Here is a 17,340-nt window from a genome sequence, read left to right on the forward strand (position 1 = left end):
AGAGAACAGAAACCATAAAAAGTGCTATAATAAAGTTGCAAAAGAATCTAAAAGAATTCTAGAAATAAAAAATACAGTAACTGAAATTAAAACCCCAAAGGTGTTGGTGAACACATCCAGGTACTAGGATGGTGATGGTGGCACACCCTGGGAGGGAATGGAAGCTCCACGCCACCCCCTCTCCCCATACTTTGGCCTATGTATCTCTTCCATTTGGCTGTTCCTGAGCTGGAGGAGGAGAAGGCCATGTGAAGACAGGTGCAGAGGTTGGAGTAATGTAGCCATAAGCTAAGGAACACTTAGAGCCACCAGAAGCTGAAAGTGGCAAGGAAGCATTCTCCCCTAGAGCCTTCAGAGAGAGCATCGCCTTACTGACACTTCAATTCGGACTTCTGGCTTTCAAACTCTAAGATAATAAATTTCTGTTGTTTCAAGCCAAACACAAACACACACACACACACACACACACACACACACACACACACACACACACACACACACACACACATCCCAAAGGTCAAATCTCTGCTCTGAAAAGATGGCTCTTGGCCTTGACTACACATTTGAAACACCTGGGAGAGCTTAAAGCAAAAAACAAGCAAGCAAAAAACCACTAATTACCATGCTCCAACCCAGATCAGTTGAATTAGAATCTTAGGGAGTAAGACCCAGGAGTTGGTTCCTTAAAATGCTATGCATCCAGGGTTGGGATCCATTACTCTGGATCAGGAATGGGCAAACGGTGGCTCAGAGGCCAAATCTGGTCTGCCACCTGTTTTTGTAGATAAAGTTTTATTGGAATACATTCACATACACAAAACCCAAGGCCCACCCAGTTTAGAAGACTGCATTCTGATGAAAAGAAAATTAGGAAATTAGAAAAAGAAAAATAATAAAGATTAGAGTGGAAATTAATGAAATAATGAATAGAAAAGCAATAGAGAAAATCAACGAAACCAAAAGTTAGTCCTTTGAAAACAGCAACAAAATTGACAAACCTTTAATTAGACGGATGGGGCGGGGGGGTGGGGGGCTGGGGGGCTGGGGGGTGGCAGGGAAACAGACTTTAAGTACTAGAATCAGAAATGAAAGAAAGGACATTATCACTGACCTTACAGAAAATAAAAAACAGGATTATAAAGGAGTACTATAAACAATTTTATGCCTACAAATTAGATAACCTTGATAAAATGGACAAATTCTTACAATGACACAAACTACTGAAATAGACTCAAGAAGAAATAGATAAATGAATAGACCTATAACAAGTGGAGAGATTGAGTCAATAATTAGAAAACTACCCACAAACTCCAGACCCAGATGGCTTCACCACTGAATTCTACTAAAAGTTTAAAGAGGAATTAATACCAATTCTTCACAAACTCTTCCAAAAATTAGAAGAGGACAGAACACTTCTCATCTCACTTTACTACGCCAGTATTACTCTGATACCAAAACCAGAAAGACACATCATAAGGAAACTATAGACCAATATCTGTTATGAATATGGTCAAATTAATCCTCAACAAATACTAGCAAACCAAATGCAGCAACATATAAAAACAATGATATACCATGACCAAGCAGGATGCAAGTTTGGTCCAACTTCCCAAAATCAATTAATGTAATACTTCATATCAATATAATAAAAAACCAAAACTTACATGAACATCTCAATAGATACAGAAGAGTATTTGACAAAATCCAACACTCTTTCATGATAAAAACACTCAACAAACTAGAAACAGAAGGGAACTTCACCAGTACGATAAAGAATATCCACACAACAAAACTCCAGAGTTAACATTATACTTACTGATGAAAGGCTGAATGTTTTCCGCCTAAGGTCAGGAATGAGACAAGGATGTCTGCTCTTGCCACTTCTATTCAGCCTTGTACTGGAGGTTCTAGCCAGGGCAAAAAGGCAAGAAAAAGAAATAAAAGTCATTCAGATTGGAAAGGAAGAAGTAAAATTATCTATTCACAGATGACATGCTAGTGTATATGGAAAATCCTAGGAAATTCACTAAAAAATGATTAGAACTAATAAAAAGTTCAGCAAGTTTTCAAGATACAATAAATATACAAAAACCAATTGTATTTCTATACACTTGCATGAACTACTAAGAAATGAAATTAAGAAAACAATTCCATTTACAATTGCATCCAAAAGAGTAAAGTATTTAGGAATAAATTTAATGAAAGAAGTACAAAAATTATACTCTGAAAGCCACAAAACACTGTTGAAAGATATTAGAGAAGATCTATAATTGGAAAAATACCACATGTTCATGGATCAGAAGACTTAACCTTGTTAAGACAAGGATACTCCCCAGTCTGATCTACAGATTCAATGCAATCCCAATCCCAATTCCAGCTGGCTTCTTTGTAGAAATTGACAAAATCCTTGTAAAATTTATATGGAATTGTAAGGGACCTAGAATAGTCAAAACAGTCTTGAGAAAGAAGAACAAAGTGGGAGTCATACTTCCTGATTTCAAATCTTTTTTCTTGTTTAATATTGGAGCATAGTTGATTTACAATGTTGTGTTAGTTTCAGGTGTACAGCAAATTGATTCAGCTATACATATACATGTATCTATTCTTTTTCAGATTCTTTTCCCATGTAAGTTATTACAGAATATTGAGTAAAGTTCCCTGTGCTATACAGTAGGTCCTTGTTGACTATCTATTTTATATATAGTAGTGTGTATGTGTTAATCCCAACATCCTAATTTATCCCTCCTGATTTCAAATCTTAATACAAAGTAACAGTAATCTAGGGACTTCCCTGGTGGTCCAGTGATTAAGACTCCGAGCTTCCAATGCAGGGGGTGCGGGTTCGATCCCTGGTCGGGGAACTAAGGTCCCACATGCCACATTTTGTGGCAAAAAAAAGTAATAGTAATCTAGACAATGTGGTACTAGCACAAGGATAGACATAGATCAATGGACTAGAATTGAGAGTCCAGAAATAAACCCATATGTCTATAGTCAACTAATTTTCAACAAGAATGCCAAAACCATCCAATAAGGAAAGAATAGAACAAATGGTCCTGGGACAATTGAATAGCCATATGCAGTAGAATGAGGTTAGATCCCTTCCTAACACCATATATAAAAATTAACTCGAAAGGTATCAAGGACCTAAATGTAAGAGCTAGAACTATAAAAACTCTTAGAAGAAAATAAAGGGAAAATCTCTATAACCTAAGATTTGGCAAAGGATTCTTAGATATGACACCAAAATTATGAGCAACAACAACAAAAATAAACCAGACTTCCTCAAAACAAAAAACGTTTGTTCTTCAAAAGACACTGAAAAGAATATGGGGAATTCCCTGGCAGTTCAGTGGTTAGGACTCAGCACTCTCACTGCTGAAGGCCCAGGTTCAATCCCTGTCAGGGAACTAAGATGCCACAACCCACATGGCCAAAAAAAAAAAAAAAAAAAACACAGAGAAATAGAGATACTTAAAAAAAAAAAAAAAGAATATGAAAACACAACCCACAGAATGAAGGGGTATATTTGTAAATCATATATCTGAATTGTTTCAGGGCTTATGTCCAGAAATATAAAGAAATCTTACAACTCAATAACTTAAAAACATTTTTTAATGGGCAAAGGATCTGAATAGACATTTCTCCCAAGAAGATATACAAATGACCAATAAGTACATGAAAAGATTCTCAACATTATTAGTCTTTAGGGAAATGCAAATCAAAACCACAATGAGATACCACTTCACACTCACTAAAATGGCTAGAATCAAACAGTGAGATAATAACAAGTGTTGGAAAATCTGTGGAGAAATTGGAACCCGGATACACTGCTGGTGTGAATGTAAATGGTGCAGCTGTTGTGGAAAATAGTCTGGCTGTTTCTCAAATGATTAAACATAGAAGTTACCACATGATCCAAGAAATCCACTCTTAGGTATATACGTAAGGGAAACGAAAACATATTCTACACAAAACTGTACGTGAATGTTTATAGCAGCATTATTCATAATAGCCAAAGGCAGAAACAACCCAAATGTCCACCAATGGACAAACAGATCAACAAAATGTTGTAAATCTACATATTGGAATATTATTCAACTATAGAAAGGAATGAAAGACTGATACTTCTACAACATGAATGAACTTTGAAAACACTATGATAAGTGAAAGAAGTTAGTCACAAAAGACCCCATATTATTTGATTCTATTTATATGAAATGTTCAGAACAGGGAAATCTATAGATATAGAAAGTAGATTAGTGATTGCTTAGGCCTGGGAGTGGGAGATAGGACGACAGGGGTCTGATAGCTAAAGGGCGTAAGATTTCTTTTTGAGGTGATGAAAATGTTCTAAAATTGACTGTGGTGATGTTTGTACATATCTGTGAACATAAGAAAAAAACAGTAAATTGTATACATTAAATGGGTGAATTGTTTGGTATGTGAATTATATCTCAATAAAGCTGTTTTTACCTTGCTTCACCCTAATCCCAGGTGTGCTCTCCATCTTTTTCCCCTTACACAAAGAAAACCACTTTTTATTTGTTGTGGTTGTATCCCTTGTCTCAGCAGAGGGTTTTTGTTGTTTTTTTTAAAATTCATTAATTTATTTATTTGGCCACACCGGGTCTTAGTTGCTGCACACGGGATCTTTGTTGCCGCATGCAGGATCTTTAGTTGTGGCATGCGGGCTCTAGTTCCCTGACCAGGGATCGAACCCAGGCCCCCTGCACTGGGAACGTGGAGTCTCAACCATGGGACCACCAGGGAAGTCCCTCAGCAGATATTTTAAGTAAGGGAGCTAAAAGTAGAAAGTTGCTTGCAAGATACTCATTTCCTTTCCTGACCTTTTTTTTTTTTTTAATACAGCATTCACTAGAGTTTATGACAAGCATCTTTGGGAACAACAAGAAGAGAAAATACGTCTCTTTTCAGAGTGATCACAAGCAAAATGATAGAATGACAGATTTCCTCAAATTTTAAAGTTTTAAAATAGGAAGGTGATGAGACCTGAGCTCTGCTTTGTGCAGCATTTCAAGGAACTGGCAGGATTTTAGAGGAGATGGCCATGTGCCTAGACAGAGGCTTTGGGGTTCATAGCCTCAGCCAAGTTTCCTGGCCATACCTGAATGGTATGCAAGGAGAAAGCTGTCAGACTTCCAGAAACTACTATGACTCTGGACAATACAGATGTTAGCAGAAACCGTGATGAACTAGAGCTATCTGCTCTCTTTCCCCAGTATCGTTTAAAGTCTGGGTTGGAGATGAGAATCCCTGATATTGATGAAAATTTAATTTCTTGCTACCTTGACAGAATAAGAACTTTGAGTAGCTTAATTTTTTTTTTTTTTTTTTTTGCGGTACGCGGGCCTCTCACCGTTGTGGCCTCTCCCGTTGCGGAGCACAGGCTCCGGACGCGCAGGCTCAGCGGCCATGGCTCACGGACCCAGCCGCTCCGCGGCATGTGGGATCTTCCCGGACCGGGGCACGAACCCGCGTCCCCTGCATCGGCAGGCGGACTCTCAACCACTGCGCCACCAAGGAAGCCCCTTAATTCAATTTTTAAAGACAATAAATAAAAGGTATATATTAGGATCAAGAGAGCTATTCTCTTTCATAACCACAGTTAGGGTTGCCAGATTTAGCAAATAAAAATGCAGGACACCCTGGGAAAATTCCAACAGAAATGAAAGCTTCTGAGCTTCCCTGACTAGGAAACCTATTATACTCCCTCTTCTGGACACACTTAGATACCATTCTTGGATTTGATGAGTTCTGGGTCTTCTTGGTTACCCTTCAATTCCTAAGCAACAAGCTGGAGATGCTGGGCAGTTTCTGGTAACCAGTTTATGTCTGTCTTGATCTTGCTGATAAAATTGAGGGCTGGTTGACTCTGGTATTGAATTAAAACTTGTCTTTCTCCCATCTTTTATACTTGCCCTATATAGTTATATCTCTTGAAAGTTCTGTTGACTTAGTAGTGTTTCGCAGAATAGAAATAGAATTGTCTTATAAAAACCACTGCTTAATCAAATTTAATATGTATATAAATCATCACTGGATCTTGTTAAAATTCAGATTCTGATTCAGTAGATTGGGATGGGGCCTGAAATTTTATATTTCTTAATAAGCTCCCAGAAGATTAATAGACTGGTCCTCCTATCACACTTTGAGTAGCCACTTATGTCACAATCAATAGATATCTGTTAAATATGTACATACCCAGGCCCTATCGCCATCCCAACATACTGATTCAGAATTTCTGGGGCAGTGTCCAGGAATATATATATATATATATATTATTTTTTTTTTTTTTTTTTTTTTTTTTCAGCGGCCATGTCTCACGGGCCTAGCCGCTCCACGGCATGTGGGATCTTCCCGGACCGGGGCACGAACCCGTGTTCCCTGCATTGGCAGGCAGACTCTCAACCACTGCGCCACCAGGAATATATATTTTATTTATTTATTTATTTTTCGGTATGCGGGCCTCTCACTGTTGTGGCCTCCCCCGTTGCGGAGCGCAGGCTCCGGACGCGCAGGCTCCGGACGCGCAGGCTCAGCGGCCATGGCTCACGGGCCCAGCTGCTCCGCGGCATATGGGATCCTCCCAGACCGGGGCACGAACCCGTATCCCCTGCATCGGCAGGCGGACTCTCAACCACTTGCGCCACCAGGGAGGTCCTAAGAATATATATTTTAAACAAACTCCTAGGGAGACCAATGGTCTATGGGTTTAAAATGCCCTCTACCTTTTTCTCTAGTTATTAATTTTTTGTCCTTCAAAGCTCATTGCTGGTCCCTTCTGCCACTTGTTGCTCTTATCAACTATCTCACACTCTAAATCCTTAACAGTTGTCTGCAACAAGCACTTGCTGTTTATCATGGGTTATCTTTTCTTGCATACATCCTGTCTGCCCAGACAGATTTTATTTCTTGAAATGAACAACTGCATACTTTCTTGTAGCCTCAGCCCCTGGCATAATGCTTAGCATAGAGTACATGTTTAATTAACGTTCATCGCAGACAATAATGCTAATGATAGTGAATGATGAATTTCTCTCCAGGACTCATGGTTATTTCCCAGGCCTTGTGTGATTAAAACAACCCGCTGACTCCATAAAGGAAACACCCAACTGATTAGCAAAAACTGTAATTCCCAACCACAGCACGTTATTTTTCAGGGATTGGTGCTACAATCCTTTTGTACCGTGGTAGTTGGGATTTTATTATGGTAAGTGGCATTTTTAAAGGAAAGAAAGTAATACTTTGAATTTATTATGTATTTTATCTGTGAACCTCAAAGCATTTTAAAGCCATTCATTAAGTTACTGTAGCCAAGGTGTAAATATTATTACACTCTCCTTGCAAAAAAGCTGACCAGAGAAAGAGTTACAAGATACTCGATCAAAAGCATGGAGCCATGGGCTTCCCTGGTGGCGCAGTGGTTGAGAGTCCACCTGCCGATGCAGGGGACACGGGTTCGTGCCCCGGTCTGGGAAGATCCCACATGCCGCGGAGCGGCTGGGCCCGTGAGCCATGGCCACTGAGCCTGCGCGTTCGGAGCCCGTGCTCCGCAATGGGAGAGGCCACAGCAGTGAGAGGCCCGCGTACCACAAAAAAAAAAAAAAAAAATCATTGAGCCATTGTAAGGCTACACCAAGAAACTCAGGAGCAGCTGCGTCTGACAGGTAAGCACTTCTCAGCAACTCCCACACCTAAAGTCGTGTGACTTGAAAGGTGAGCATTCTGTAGAAGAGAGGAGGCCAAAATAAGGAGAAATTTAAGGCTATTTCAATAATCTTTCTTCTTCCTCTGTATTCCTACTGCCATTGATTTTTGCACTCTCTTATTCATTCTTACTTATGTTATGGTTAAATGCTGACACATCTTCCCTCTTCACAACTTGATTTTTGTTTTCCCCCATCTTGTTCTTCCTGCCTCCCAGTCCACTGTAGCAGCAGATCAAAAAGAACTGCCATCTGAGATCTGAAATGAGGTTGGAACCCTTGTTGCATCACGAATTCCGCCTCTTTGAAAAAGTCGGTTCACTCAGAGGCAGTTTCCTCTTTGTGTGTAAAATGGAGATGGATCACGTCCATTTACTCTGTCACACGATGGTTGAAACGACAGAACGCGATTCGTAAACTGTAAAGCACTGAATGGGTATCAGCTGTCCCCTTACTGTACCAGTCCTTGTTTAATTTAATTGAAGCCCAGAGCCACAAACCGCAGCGAACCTAACGCGGACAGGGCGTGTCCGTAGGGAACAGCCTAGAGGTAGATCTTTTTTCCTTTGAGAAAACGCAGGGCGCGGAGCTGCTGGGAGTTGTAGTCTTTGCGGCGGTCTCCACACACCTCGAGGAAAGGAAAGAACTACAACTCCCGTGACGCCGTGCGGGGACAGCCCCGCGCACCCTCCCGCCGGCGGGCGCCCCTGGACCAAACGGGAGGGGGCCTATGCGCGCGACGGGGATTCACAAAGCGAGCCCTGAGGCGGAGCGCGTTGTGGTGGCCGTAGCGGCTGATCCAGAAAATGAGACGAGTGGGAGTGTGTGGGGGTTGTAACAAGGATAAAACACGTGGAAAAAGGCAAATTAAAAAATAAAAAGGGCTGTGCCCCAATTCCTCACCACGCCGCGGGTCCTAACTTGCGCAGCTGAGGAGGCGTCGGAAGCGCGCTTCCCGGCTCGCGCCTCGGGTCTCGGAAGCTTAAGTCAGCAGGGGTGGGAAGGGGCGGGGCCAGCGGCACGGGGGGCGGGGCCTGGAGTGGCGAGTGCGGCGGCCGCGGCGGGGCCACGACCCAGACATCTAGAACTGTTGTTGTTCTCTCTCGGTGGGACCGCCACAGTCTGGTCGCCCAGAGAGACCAGGAGCTGGTCTCGTTGGGAGCGGGGCGGCCGCGTCCCCCCCTCTCTCCTGCTTCCCCCGAAGCTGCGGCAGGAGCTGGCACAAACATCCTGCGGTTGGTCTCTGATGCCCTTCAGTGAGGAGGGGGCGTCGGGATCCTGGTGAGCGCACGTCAAGCCCCTCCAGCTACGTGTCTTCGCCGGCCCCCCAGGCCCGCACACCCAAGTCTGGCTGCCATGGCTGAAAACGCCGAGGGGGACCTGAACTCCAACCTACTCCACGCCCCCTATCACACCGGGGACCCTCAGCTAGACACGGCCATCGGGCAGTGGCTCCGTTGGGATAAGGTGGGTATCTGGTCAGCCCGGCATCCGCCCCCTATCACTCCGGGGACCCTCAGCTAGACACGGCCATTGGGCAGTGGCTCCCTTGGGATAAGGTGGGTACCTGGTCAGCCCGGCATCCGCCCCCTACCCAGTGTACGCCCTTTCCCGTCCCCACCCGGTGCTAGGCAGGCTGTGGGGGAGATGGCTCAGGCCATGCTGCAGCGGCTAGCGGAGCCGGGCGTTGCCACCCACCTATGCCTGGGCTGCCTCCCTGGGACCATCTGAGCTGAGAAAGAACGCCTGTAGTCCCTTCCTTTTGCAGTGCGCGAAAGTGCAACCTCCCTTCCTCCCATCCTTCCCCCCCCCTTTAAGTGTGTGTCATCCCTCTTAATCAAAAAAATAATAATAAATAATAATTAATCATCATCGTAAGCTATACCCTTAATACAACTGTTTCTTTTCCCCTTTCTTCTCTCTTGACTTCCTTCTCTGCAAATCTGAAAGTGGTTTTTTGCTCTGTGCTTGGACGCTATCTAACCGCTATCCTTTTTAGTTCTGGTCTGGTGTGTTTCCACCTTGCGTCGCTAGGTACTCGCTGGTCTTTTATCGCTCCCTTGTATTCTCTAATATCACCTTTTGCTCTTGAGAAAGATAAGGGTTCTCTTTCTTTCTCTGGCCAGGAGTTATTTTATGGAAGTATCCTATTCCAAAAATCATGTTTTCCAGATTTCATGTGATGCTCCTGATACAGAATTGGTTTTGCTTTACCCATTCCTCCTCTATTCTGCCCCCACCCCCTCCAAACTGTTGCGATGATTTCATCTTGTGCAGGCATATAGGATGGATATGTGAGAGCTAAAATTAAAATGCAGTTATTTCACTTGTAAGAGGCCCTTGGCTCCAACAGAGCAAGATAATCCAGGCTTTTGCTTTGTCGAATGCATTAAATGAATTTGTTGAAATAGAGAAGGCAACATATTTTAAATGGAATTAATAATACTGAATTAAAGAATTAGTGTGGTAATATGTGAAATCATGTTATTCAATTTCCTAAAGGATTATTAGTTTTCTTAAAAAGTTTTATTTTCACTTTGTTCAGTCATTCATGCATTCAGCAAAAAATATCCATTGAGCACTGGGTAGTGCTTCAGGGCCTTTTAGGCCCGGGGTATGTTGGTGGTGAGGAAGCTAGAAAGGGTTCCTGCCCTCGAAAAGCCTTCAGTCAGCAGATGAGGAAGACCAACAAATAAGCAATTATGAGTTATTTAGTATTACTTGATCATATGTATCTTGGACATTCTAATACTTCCTCTGGAGTCTAAACCAGTGCGGCTCAAACTTTGAAGTGCTTACAGATCACCTAGAGATCTTAAAATGCAAGTTGTGATTTAGGACACCTGGGGTGGGGCCTGAGCTTCTGCCTCATAATGAGCTCCCAAGTGATACCAGTCCTGCTGGGCTGTGGACCACACTTTGAGTAACAAGGCTCTAGAGTGTTCTGACTGAGACACTAGAGAGCTAACACCCTTTTTGTGGGATTTGACCATATATATAAAAAATATGTATGTATATACATATATATTTTTTCAATCAAGTGTGAAAAATCTGTGGTATCCCATTAATTATCCTAAGGATGTGCAAAATGCAAATAACTTTAAATCCATTAGGTCACCTGGTGAGCTTATGCCACCCAACCCAAAACCTATATGACAGCAGGAGCTGAATAGCAAATTATTAGGTAGTGGAAAAACAATGATTAAAACCTAAAGCTGGCCTCCTTACATCCATAATTATTTTTATTCAGCACATTTGGAAGTGAAACCACATTTTTCCCCTGCCTTTTTCATGCTCTCTCTCTTTTTGCTTTTGAGATGTTGATGTATTTTTGTATTTCATCTACTTATTAGCAGTGTGGAAACTCAGTAAGAAAAGCTGAACTTTTTATTTATTAATTGCCTGCTGTGAATATAGTTCCTTGTTGTGGAAGGATACAAAAGAAGTGAAGATTCAGAGATTGCTCTTCTACTTTTAGTTCATTAGGGAGGAGGAAGCCTAATAGAAATAAAAGAGCTAAGATTTAGCATACTGTGAAATGATATATACTACAAACTGACTGTATAAATATCTTCAGCAGGGATATCTAACTAAATTACAAATGAAAGTTATCCTTACATGTTTAATATAGTTAACTGCTGTTGTTTAAAACCATCTGCTGTCAGTAAATGGATGTGGTTGCACTTGTGTCTCCCTAAAGTGAAAGGAAGATTTATGAACTTTAAAGACACTTGTAGAATTCCCACACAATTTAATTTACTAGTAACTACTATGGATGTCATAGCCTTTGGCCCTTCAACAATAGGAGTTTGTTTTTCATTGCCATGGGTGAAATCTTTTGTTCTCTTTAGGTGCCAGTTTTGACTACACTTTTCCTAATGGGTCTGTTGATTTGATTTTTTTTTTAAATGTTACCTGAATGAATTAATATTTATTTATTTATTTATTTATTTATTTTGCGTTTCGCGGGCCTCTCACTGTTGTGGCCTCTCCCGTTGCGGAGCACAGGCTCCGGGCGCACAGGCTCAGAGGCCATGGCTCACGGGCCCAGCCGCTCCGCGGCATGTGGGATCTTCCCAGACCGGGGCACGAACCCGTGTCCTCTGCATCGGCAGGCGGACTCTCAACCACTGCGCCACCAGGGAAGCCCGAATTAATATTTATTAATTGTCCAGGCTATACCTAGATATTGTTGGGGTATACTAAAATGTAAAAAGACTATGAAATACATATACATGTAAAAAGATAACGCAAGGGTGGTATTGGTGGCAATTAAATGGTTTATAGGCAGTCAGTTTTTATAGTAGCTTAAAAGTAAGTGACCTGTGGACTGGGTAGTCAAGGAAGACAATAAGAAGATGCGATGCATCTAAAAAGAATGAGAAGAGTCTTCACTGAAAGTCGAAGAGAAATTAATTTATATTTAAAGTGCCCTCTACATACAAGGCACTGGCTGAAAATCTGTGGGAGACACAAAGATGAACTAGATATGGATTGTATCTTCAAAGAAAATAGAAGGGAAAATAAAACAAAAGCTCACAAATATAATACAGGGAGCAAGTAACAAGTGCCTTTAACAGATAAACAGATTTAAATAAGTTTAATCATTATTTAATAAAAATAAGATTTACTTAATTGATCCCTCTCTTAATGAGAAAAATACTTTTAATTAGTAAGCAAAGGTATATCTACTGTAGATAGATAGTGTAGGTAAGCTAGGCTATGATGTCCCAGGGCACTGAAATGTAGAGTGCAGAAATGTAAAATAATAGATCAGACCAACAGCATTTATTGCATTACACGTGGATGGCATATGTGGTCTTCCAGCACAGAGAAACTGAGTTTAATACCTGATGAATACCTATTTATTTTTTTTATAGTGAAAAAAAGAACCTACCAAATGCCCTGATTCTTGATGACTCTGGTGCGGCACATAGTACTAAGACATAAGTTGATCTAAAGGCAACTTGCTACTTGCCCAGGTCACCAGTATTGCTAGTTTTAGCCTTGGTGGGTGGTGTTCTTTGAAATCTCTTCATGAAAGAGGTGTTATCTGTGCTGAACCTTCAGGATTAATTAAAATTTAGACTTGTCAACATTGAGAGGAGGAATATTCCAAGTAGAGATAAAAACATTAATGTGTATACTTAGAACATTTGTTTCTGCTGTAGCTTAGGGTACATAGAGAGAAATTGTTGGAAAGGCATGTAGACCAAGTCATAGAAACGCATTAGTATGTCGTTAGTGGCCTTGAATAAATAAAGGTGTATGTAAGTGTTAAAAAGAAATTAGTGCAACAAGACAGGGTGTTTATTGGGGAGGTCCCAGGTACCCATTCCTGTTTCTATGGAGTGGCATTCTGTTGTGCCGTTTAGTATAGTCCAGCATCTGACCCTTGGTTCCTATACCTTCAGACTAATTTGTTAGTCTGTCTTGTCTCAGGATGGACTCACCCTGCTCAAGGTTACAGAAACTGATGTCTGAATTCAGAATGCTGTTTTATTAATTTATGGTACAGTTGTAATATAAATAGATTCATCTCAGTCAAGCCATTTTCTAGATGCACCATAAGGGAAGTCAAAGAATCAGAAGATTTTTAGTGATTGTGAAATCAAATCACAGGGAGTCAGATATATGGCATAAATGTTTAACAGCATTAGCCTGTAATAAGTAAATGCATCAATCTCTATGATGGGACTGTCCTACCCCTGGAATCCAGCAAGTCTGTGGATCAAGGTGTTCCTCCTCCAGGCAATGCACAGATGACTCTTCTACAGTGCTCTCCCCTTCTATCTTTTAGAGCTGACTAAGGCCCCCACTTCCTTCCTACTTCTTTCTTTCACAGCTTTCATACATTCTATCAAATTACAGACAAGTCTTGCTGGCCTAGAAGCCAGGTTCTCTTTAACATGACAACTCTCTCCTGTTTTTGATATGCTGTAAATTTTAACTTTTTGAAAACAGTCTTATCAAAGATATTAAGCACTGGCCAAATTTGGGTGTGTGAATGTATGGGTGGGGGGTAGGACGGGACCCAGGGCAGAGCTGCTCAGCCAGCTGTAGCAGCAACAGCTACATACATATTGAAAACAATGTGGAGGCAGGAATTGGCTTGGCGTTTTGAGAAATAATGAGTAGAGTACTATGGTCTCAGAATGTAGGTCTATGTTGAGAAAGAGTAGAAGGTAAAGGTAAAGATAAGTTAGTTAGGTTAGGGTTATGAAATGCCTGAAAATAGAAATAAAAGACTTCATTCTAAAGTCAGTGATTTTCAAACATCTAGCAATGAAAGTTTTTCAAGCAAAATATAGCCCAAATCGTTTTAAAAGTGGTGAATGAATTTCCTTTTAAATCATCATCGTGTGATGGAAAACACACCCATGAAGCAGCTCTACAAAGGTTGTCTAGTCCAGTTTCATTGTGCAGAGACCCAAAGAAGTTGTGGAAATTATCAGTTGTGGTGGGTAGAGCCTGGACCAGAACTTGGATCTGCCACCTAGTTCAATCCAATTTTTACAATACTGGTCTATATTACATTTTTTGTTCACATTTTTCTAATACTTTACATAATTTGGCATTTAATCAATGAAGAGCACTTATCACCTTATTAATTTTGGAAAATATTAGTGCTTATTACTTGAATTTATTTGTGTAGTGTTTCAAACCTTGATGATCTGAATCATTTGATATTCACAGCAACCGTGTATGGTAGGCAGGCTAGGTAGTAGTTATCCCTATTTTTATAAGTAAAGAAATTTAGTTTCAGACAAGGAAAACGACTTGCTCAAGGACATATGGCTTTTAAGTGGTACACTTGGTACCAAACCTAGGATATCTGACCTTTACTCTCGTTTTCTTATCACTGTACTAGACTCTGTAACCTGAATATTTAGTAAATGTTAGTGACATAATAAACCAAGTTTCAAGGACCTCATTAAAACCATTTTACTGACTTTTGTGAAAGCTGTGGTAGGCTGTAATATTCTGCAGAATAAATTGCCATGGAATATTTTTTAAAAGAGCTGAATTTGCTGCTCAACAGTTGCTTTGGTTTCCTTGGCAACAACATTCTCCCTCTGTCCAAGAGATTTAGTACATATAAATAAGGGTTTGGAGATACACACACACACACGCACACACACATTTTTTTTTCTTTTTATTTCCAAATTTCTTATATTTGTTCTTCAGTTTCTACCATTTTATTTTTATTTTATTTTTATTTATTTCAAAGAAATACATGCTTATGATTTTTAAAAATTAGTACAAAGGGATTATAATAGAAAGCGGCGTTCCTAATTGCCTCTTCTCATCCTCAGTTTGCTCCTTAAAAACCATTTTTAACTGTGTGTCTTTAGTTATTCTCATGACTACCATCAAAAGACTAAATAATATGCTAGTACCACTATTCCTTGATTTGTTTTGGATGTTATCTGTCAAATACATACTATGAAAAATGAGAGCTCACTAACACTGTTCTCCACCCTACCTAAACTTTTTTTTTAAGATTTTTTTCTTTGATGTGGACCATTTTTAAAGTCTTTATTGGATTTGTTACAATATTGCTTCTGTTTTATGTTTTGGTTTTTTGGCCACAAGGCATGTGGGATCTTAGCTCCCTGACCAGGGATCAAACCTGCACCCCCTGCACTGGAAGGCAAAGTCTTAACCACTGGACTGCCAGGGGAGTCCCCACCCTTCCTAAATTTCATTATGCCATTAGTTTTAGTTATTCTTTTGAAAGCTTAAATAATGTAATCAGTGCTAACAAAGTCTCCAGAACAGTAAGCTTAGCTCACAAACACAGAGCTCCCAACTGGCCATTTTATTTGAGAAGAGATTGGCAGAAAACATACCTATGTATACAAAACCAGAGAAAACCCATACCAGCTTCCCAGAAAAATCTGTGGATATCAATGACTAACCAAGGATCAAGTTATGTAAAGAAAACAAGCAGCATGAAAAATAAAAACAAAGCAATGGACCCAGAAAGGAACTGAGGTAAATAAGGGAATATAAGAAATTAAAATCTTAAAATTAAGTTTAAAAAGATAATTATTCCATCAAACAAGGAAAGATGCTAAGGAATGATGAAAGATGAAAGATGAAAAAGGAATAGGAAAGAAGAATGAGCTCTTGGGAGTTAAGGGAAAAAAAAACAACTGTATCCCTCCACCCCCTGCCAAATGCAATAGAAAATATAAAAGCATAAGTTGAAGAAACCTATAGCAAAAGGAAATAGGAGATATGAGGGAAGCTGACATGAAGGAACTACCCCAGGAGTCCAGTGTAAAGAAATCCCAGATGACAACTGTGTAGTAGTTTGACATTGGGCTTCAAAGAAATGTGTTTTGAAAAAGAATGCAATGCCTATGCCGTAAATAATAAAAAGCTGGAAGATGTTAATGATAATGTTGAAGATGGCATGTTATTTCTGGCAACAGCAACATCAAAAAAAGAAAAGCAGTTATCCACAGATGGAAGAAAGGGAGGAAGGGGAAGAGGGAGGGAGGGGAGGAAGGAAGGAAAACAGACCTGGATAAGCAAGTTATGGTTCAAAACTGAAGAAAACTAAAACAGGGCATGATTTTGAACAATTAATTGATGGAGCTTAAGGAAACAAAAAATCCATTTGATCTCAGTACCTTCAGAAGACACAAGGTGGGCCTGGTGAGAAGGAAATTTTATCCAAGCCCACTACTAGGGTCTGTAGTGAACAATATTTAGATGATCTTAACCTGGTACTTAACATTATTTTCAATGTTGAGGATCAATCTGAAGACAAAACAGAAAATTTTAATTTTTTATTGTGGTAAAAAACACATAACATAAAATTTACCATCTTAACCATTTTTAAGTGTACAGTTCAATAGCGTTAATCATATTCACATTTTTATGAAACAGATCTCCAGAACTTTTTTATCTTGCAAATCTGAAACTCTATACCCATTAAAGAAGTCCCCTTACCTCCCCTCTTTACAGCCCCAATACGAGATGTTAACAACAGGGGAAATGGGTTGGGTGGGAGGATTTATGGGAACTCCCTGTATTATCTGTTCAATTTTCTGTAAACCTGAAACTTCTAAAAATTAAAGTCCGTGAATTTAAAAAGTACTTATACTTGAAAGGGAAAGGATTCTTATTTGAAAGCACTTTCTTTTTTCCCACCTGAAAATTTCAAAATAGGTAGACTGGCTACTTCTGCTTTTTATTTGGGGGTCTTCTTTGCCCTGTTTTTTCTTTCATAAAGGTTTTTTGTTTAGTTCCTTTAAGTTTTCTACAAGGCCGTTAGAAGTCTATTTGGATATATCTTTAATCTGGAATTATTTTTTCCCCATCTCTTCCTTTCCTCCTCTTTGAAAAAGCTAATGAAAAGGAATTTATCTTTATTTGGTTCTTCTGAATTGTACTTATAAGATACATTAAATTAACCATAGAATGTAAATGTTATATTCTACTGGCTCGGATTCTCATGGTCCCTCCCCGGATAATCTAAATTTGATTTCTTTTATCTATCTTTGTGGAAAGACAGTATGTTTTGCTTATTTGGTTGTTTTTACCTGTTTCATATGTTTAGAAACACTTTTCCCCTAAATAAAAGGTTGGTTAGTAA

General features: G+C 40.0%; 1 protein-coding gene and 1 pseudogene across 1 annotated transcript in view; one reads left to right on the plus strand and one right to left on the minus strand.

Annotated features, from left to right (window-relative positions):
* The window catches only part of LOC132493423 (anaphase-promoting complex subunit 13-like), a 69,399-nt pseudogene extending 60,697 nt beyond the window's left edge, over window positions 1–8,702 (minus strand).
* Window positions 8,703–8,769: 67 nt separating this feature from the next.
* Window positions 8,770–17,340, plus strand: part of PGM2L1 (phosphoglucomutase 2 like 1) — a 62,776-nt gene continuing 54,205 nt past the window's right edge. The window contains exon 1 of the mRNA XM_060103644.1: window positions 8,770–9,197. Within this exon, the coding sequence (XP_059959627.1) occupies window positions 9,087–9,197 (111 nt within the window). The 5' untranslated portion in view covers window positions 8,770–9,086. The remainder of the gene's footprint in view (window positions 9,198–17,340) is intronic.

The sequence above is a fragment of the Mesoplodon densirostris genome, chromosome 7 (assembly GCF_025265405.1).
Source record: "Mesoplodon densirostris isolate mMesDen1 chromosome 7, mMesDen1 primary haplotype, whole genome shotgun sequence".
Taxonomy (NCBI): domain Eukaryota; kingdom Metazoa; phylum Chordata; class Mammalia; order Artiodactyla; family Ziphiidae; genus Mesoplodon; species Mesoplodon densirostris.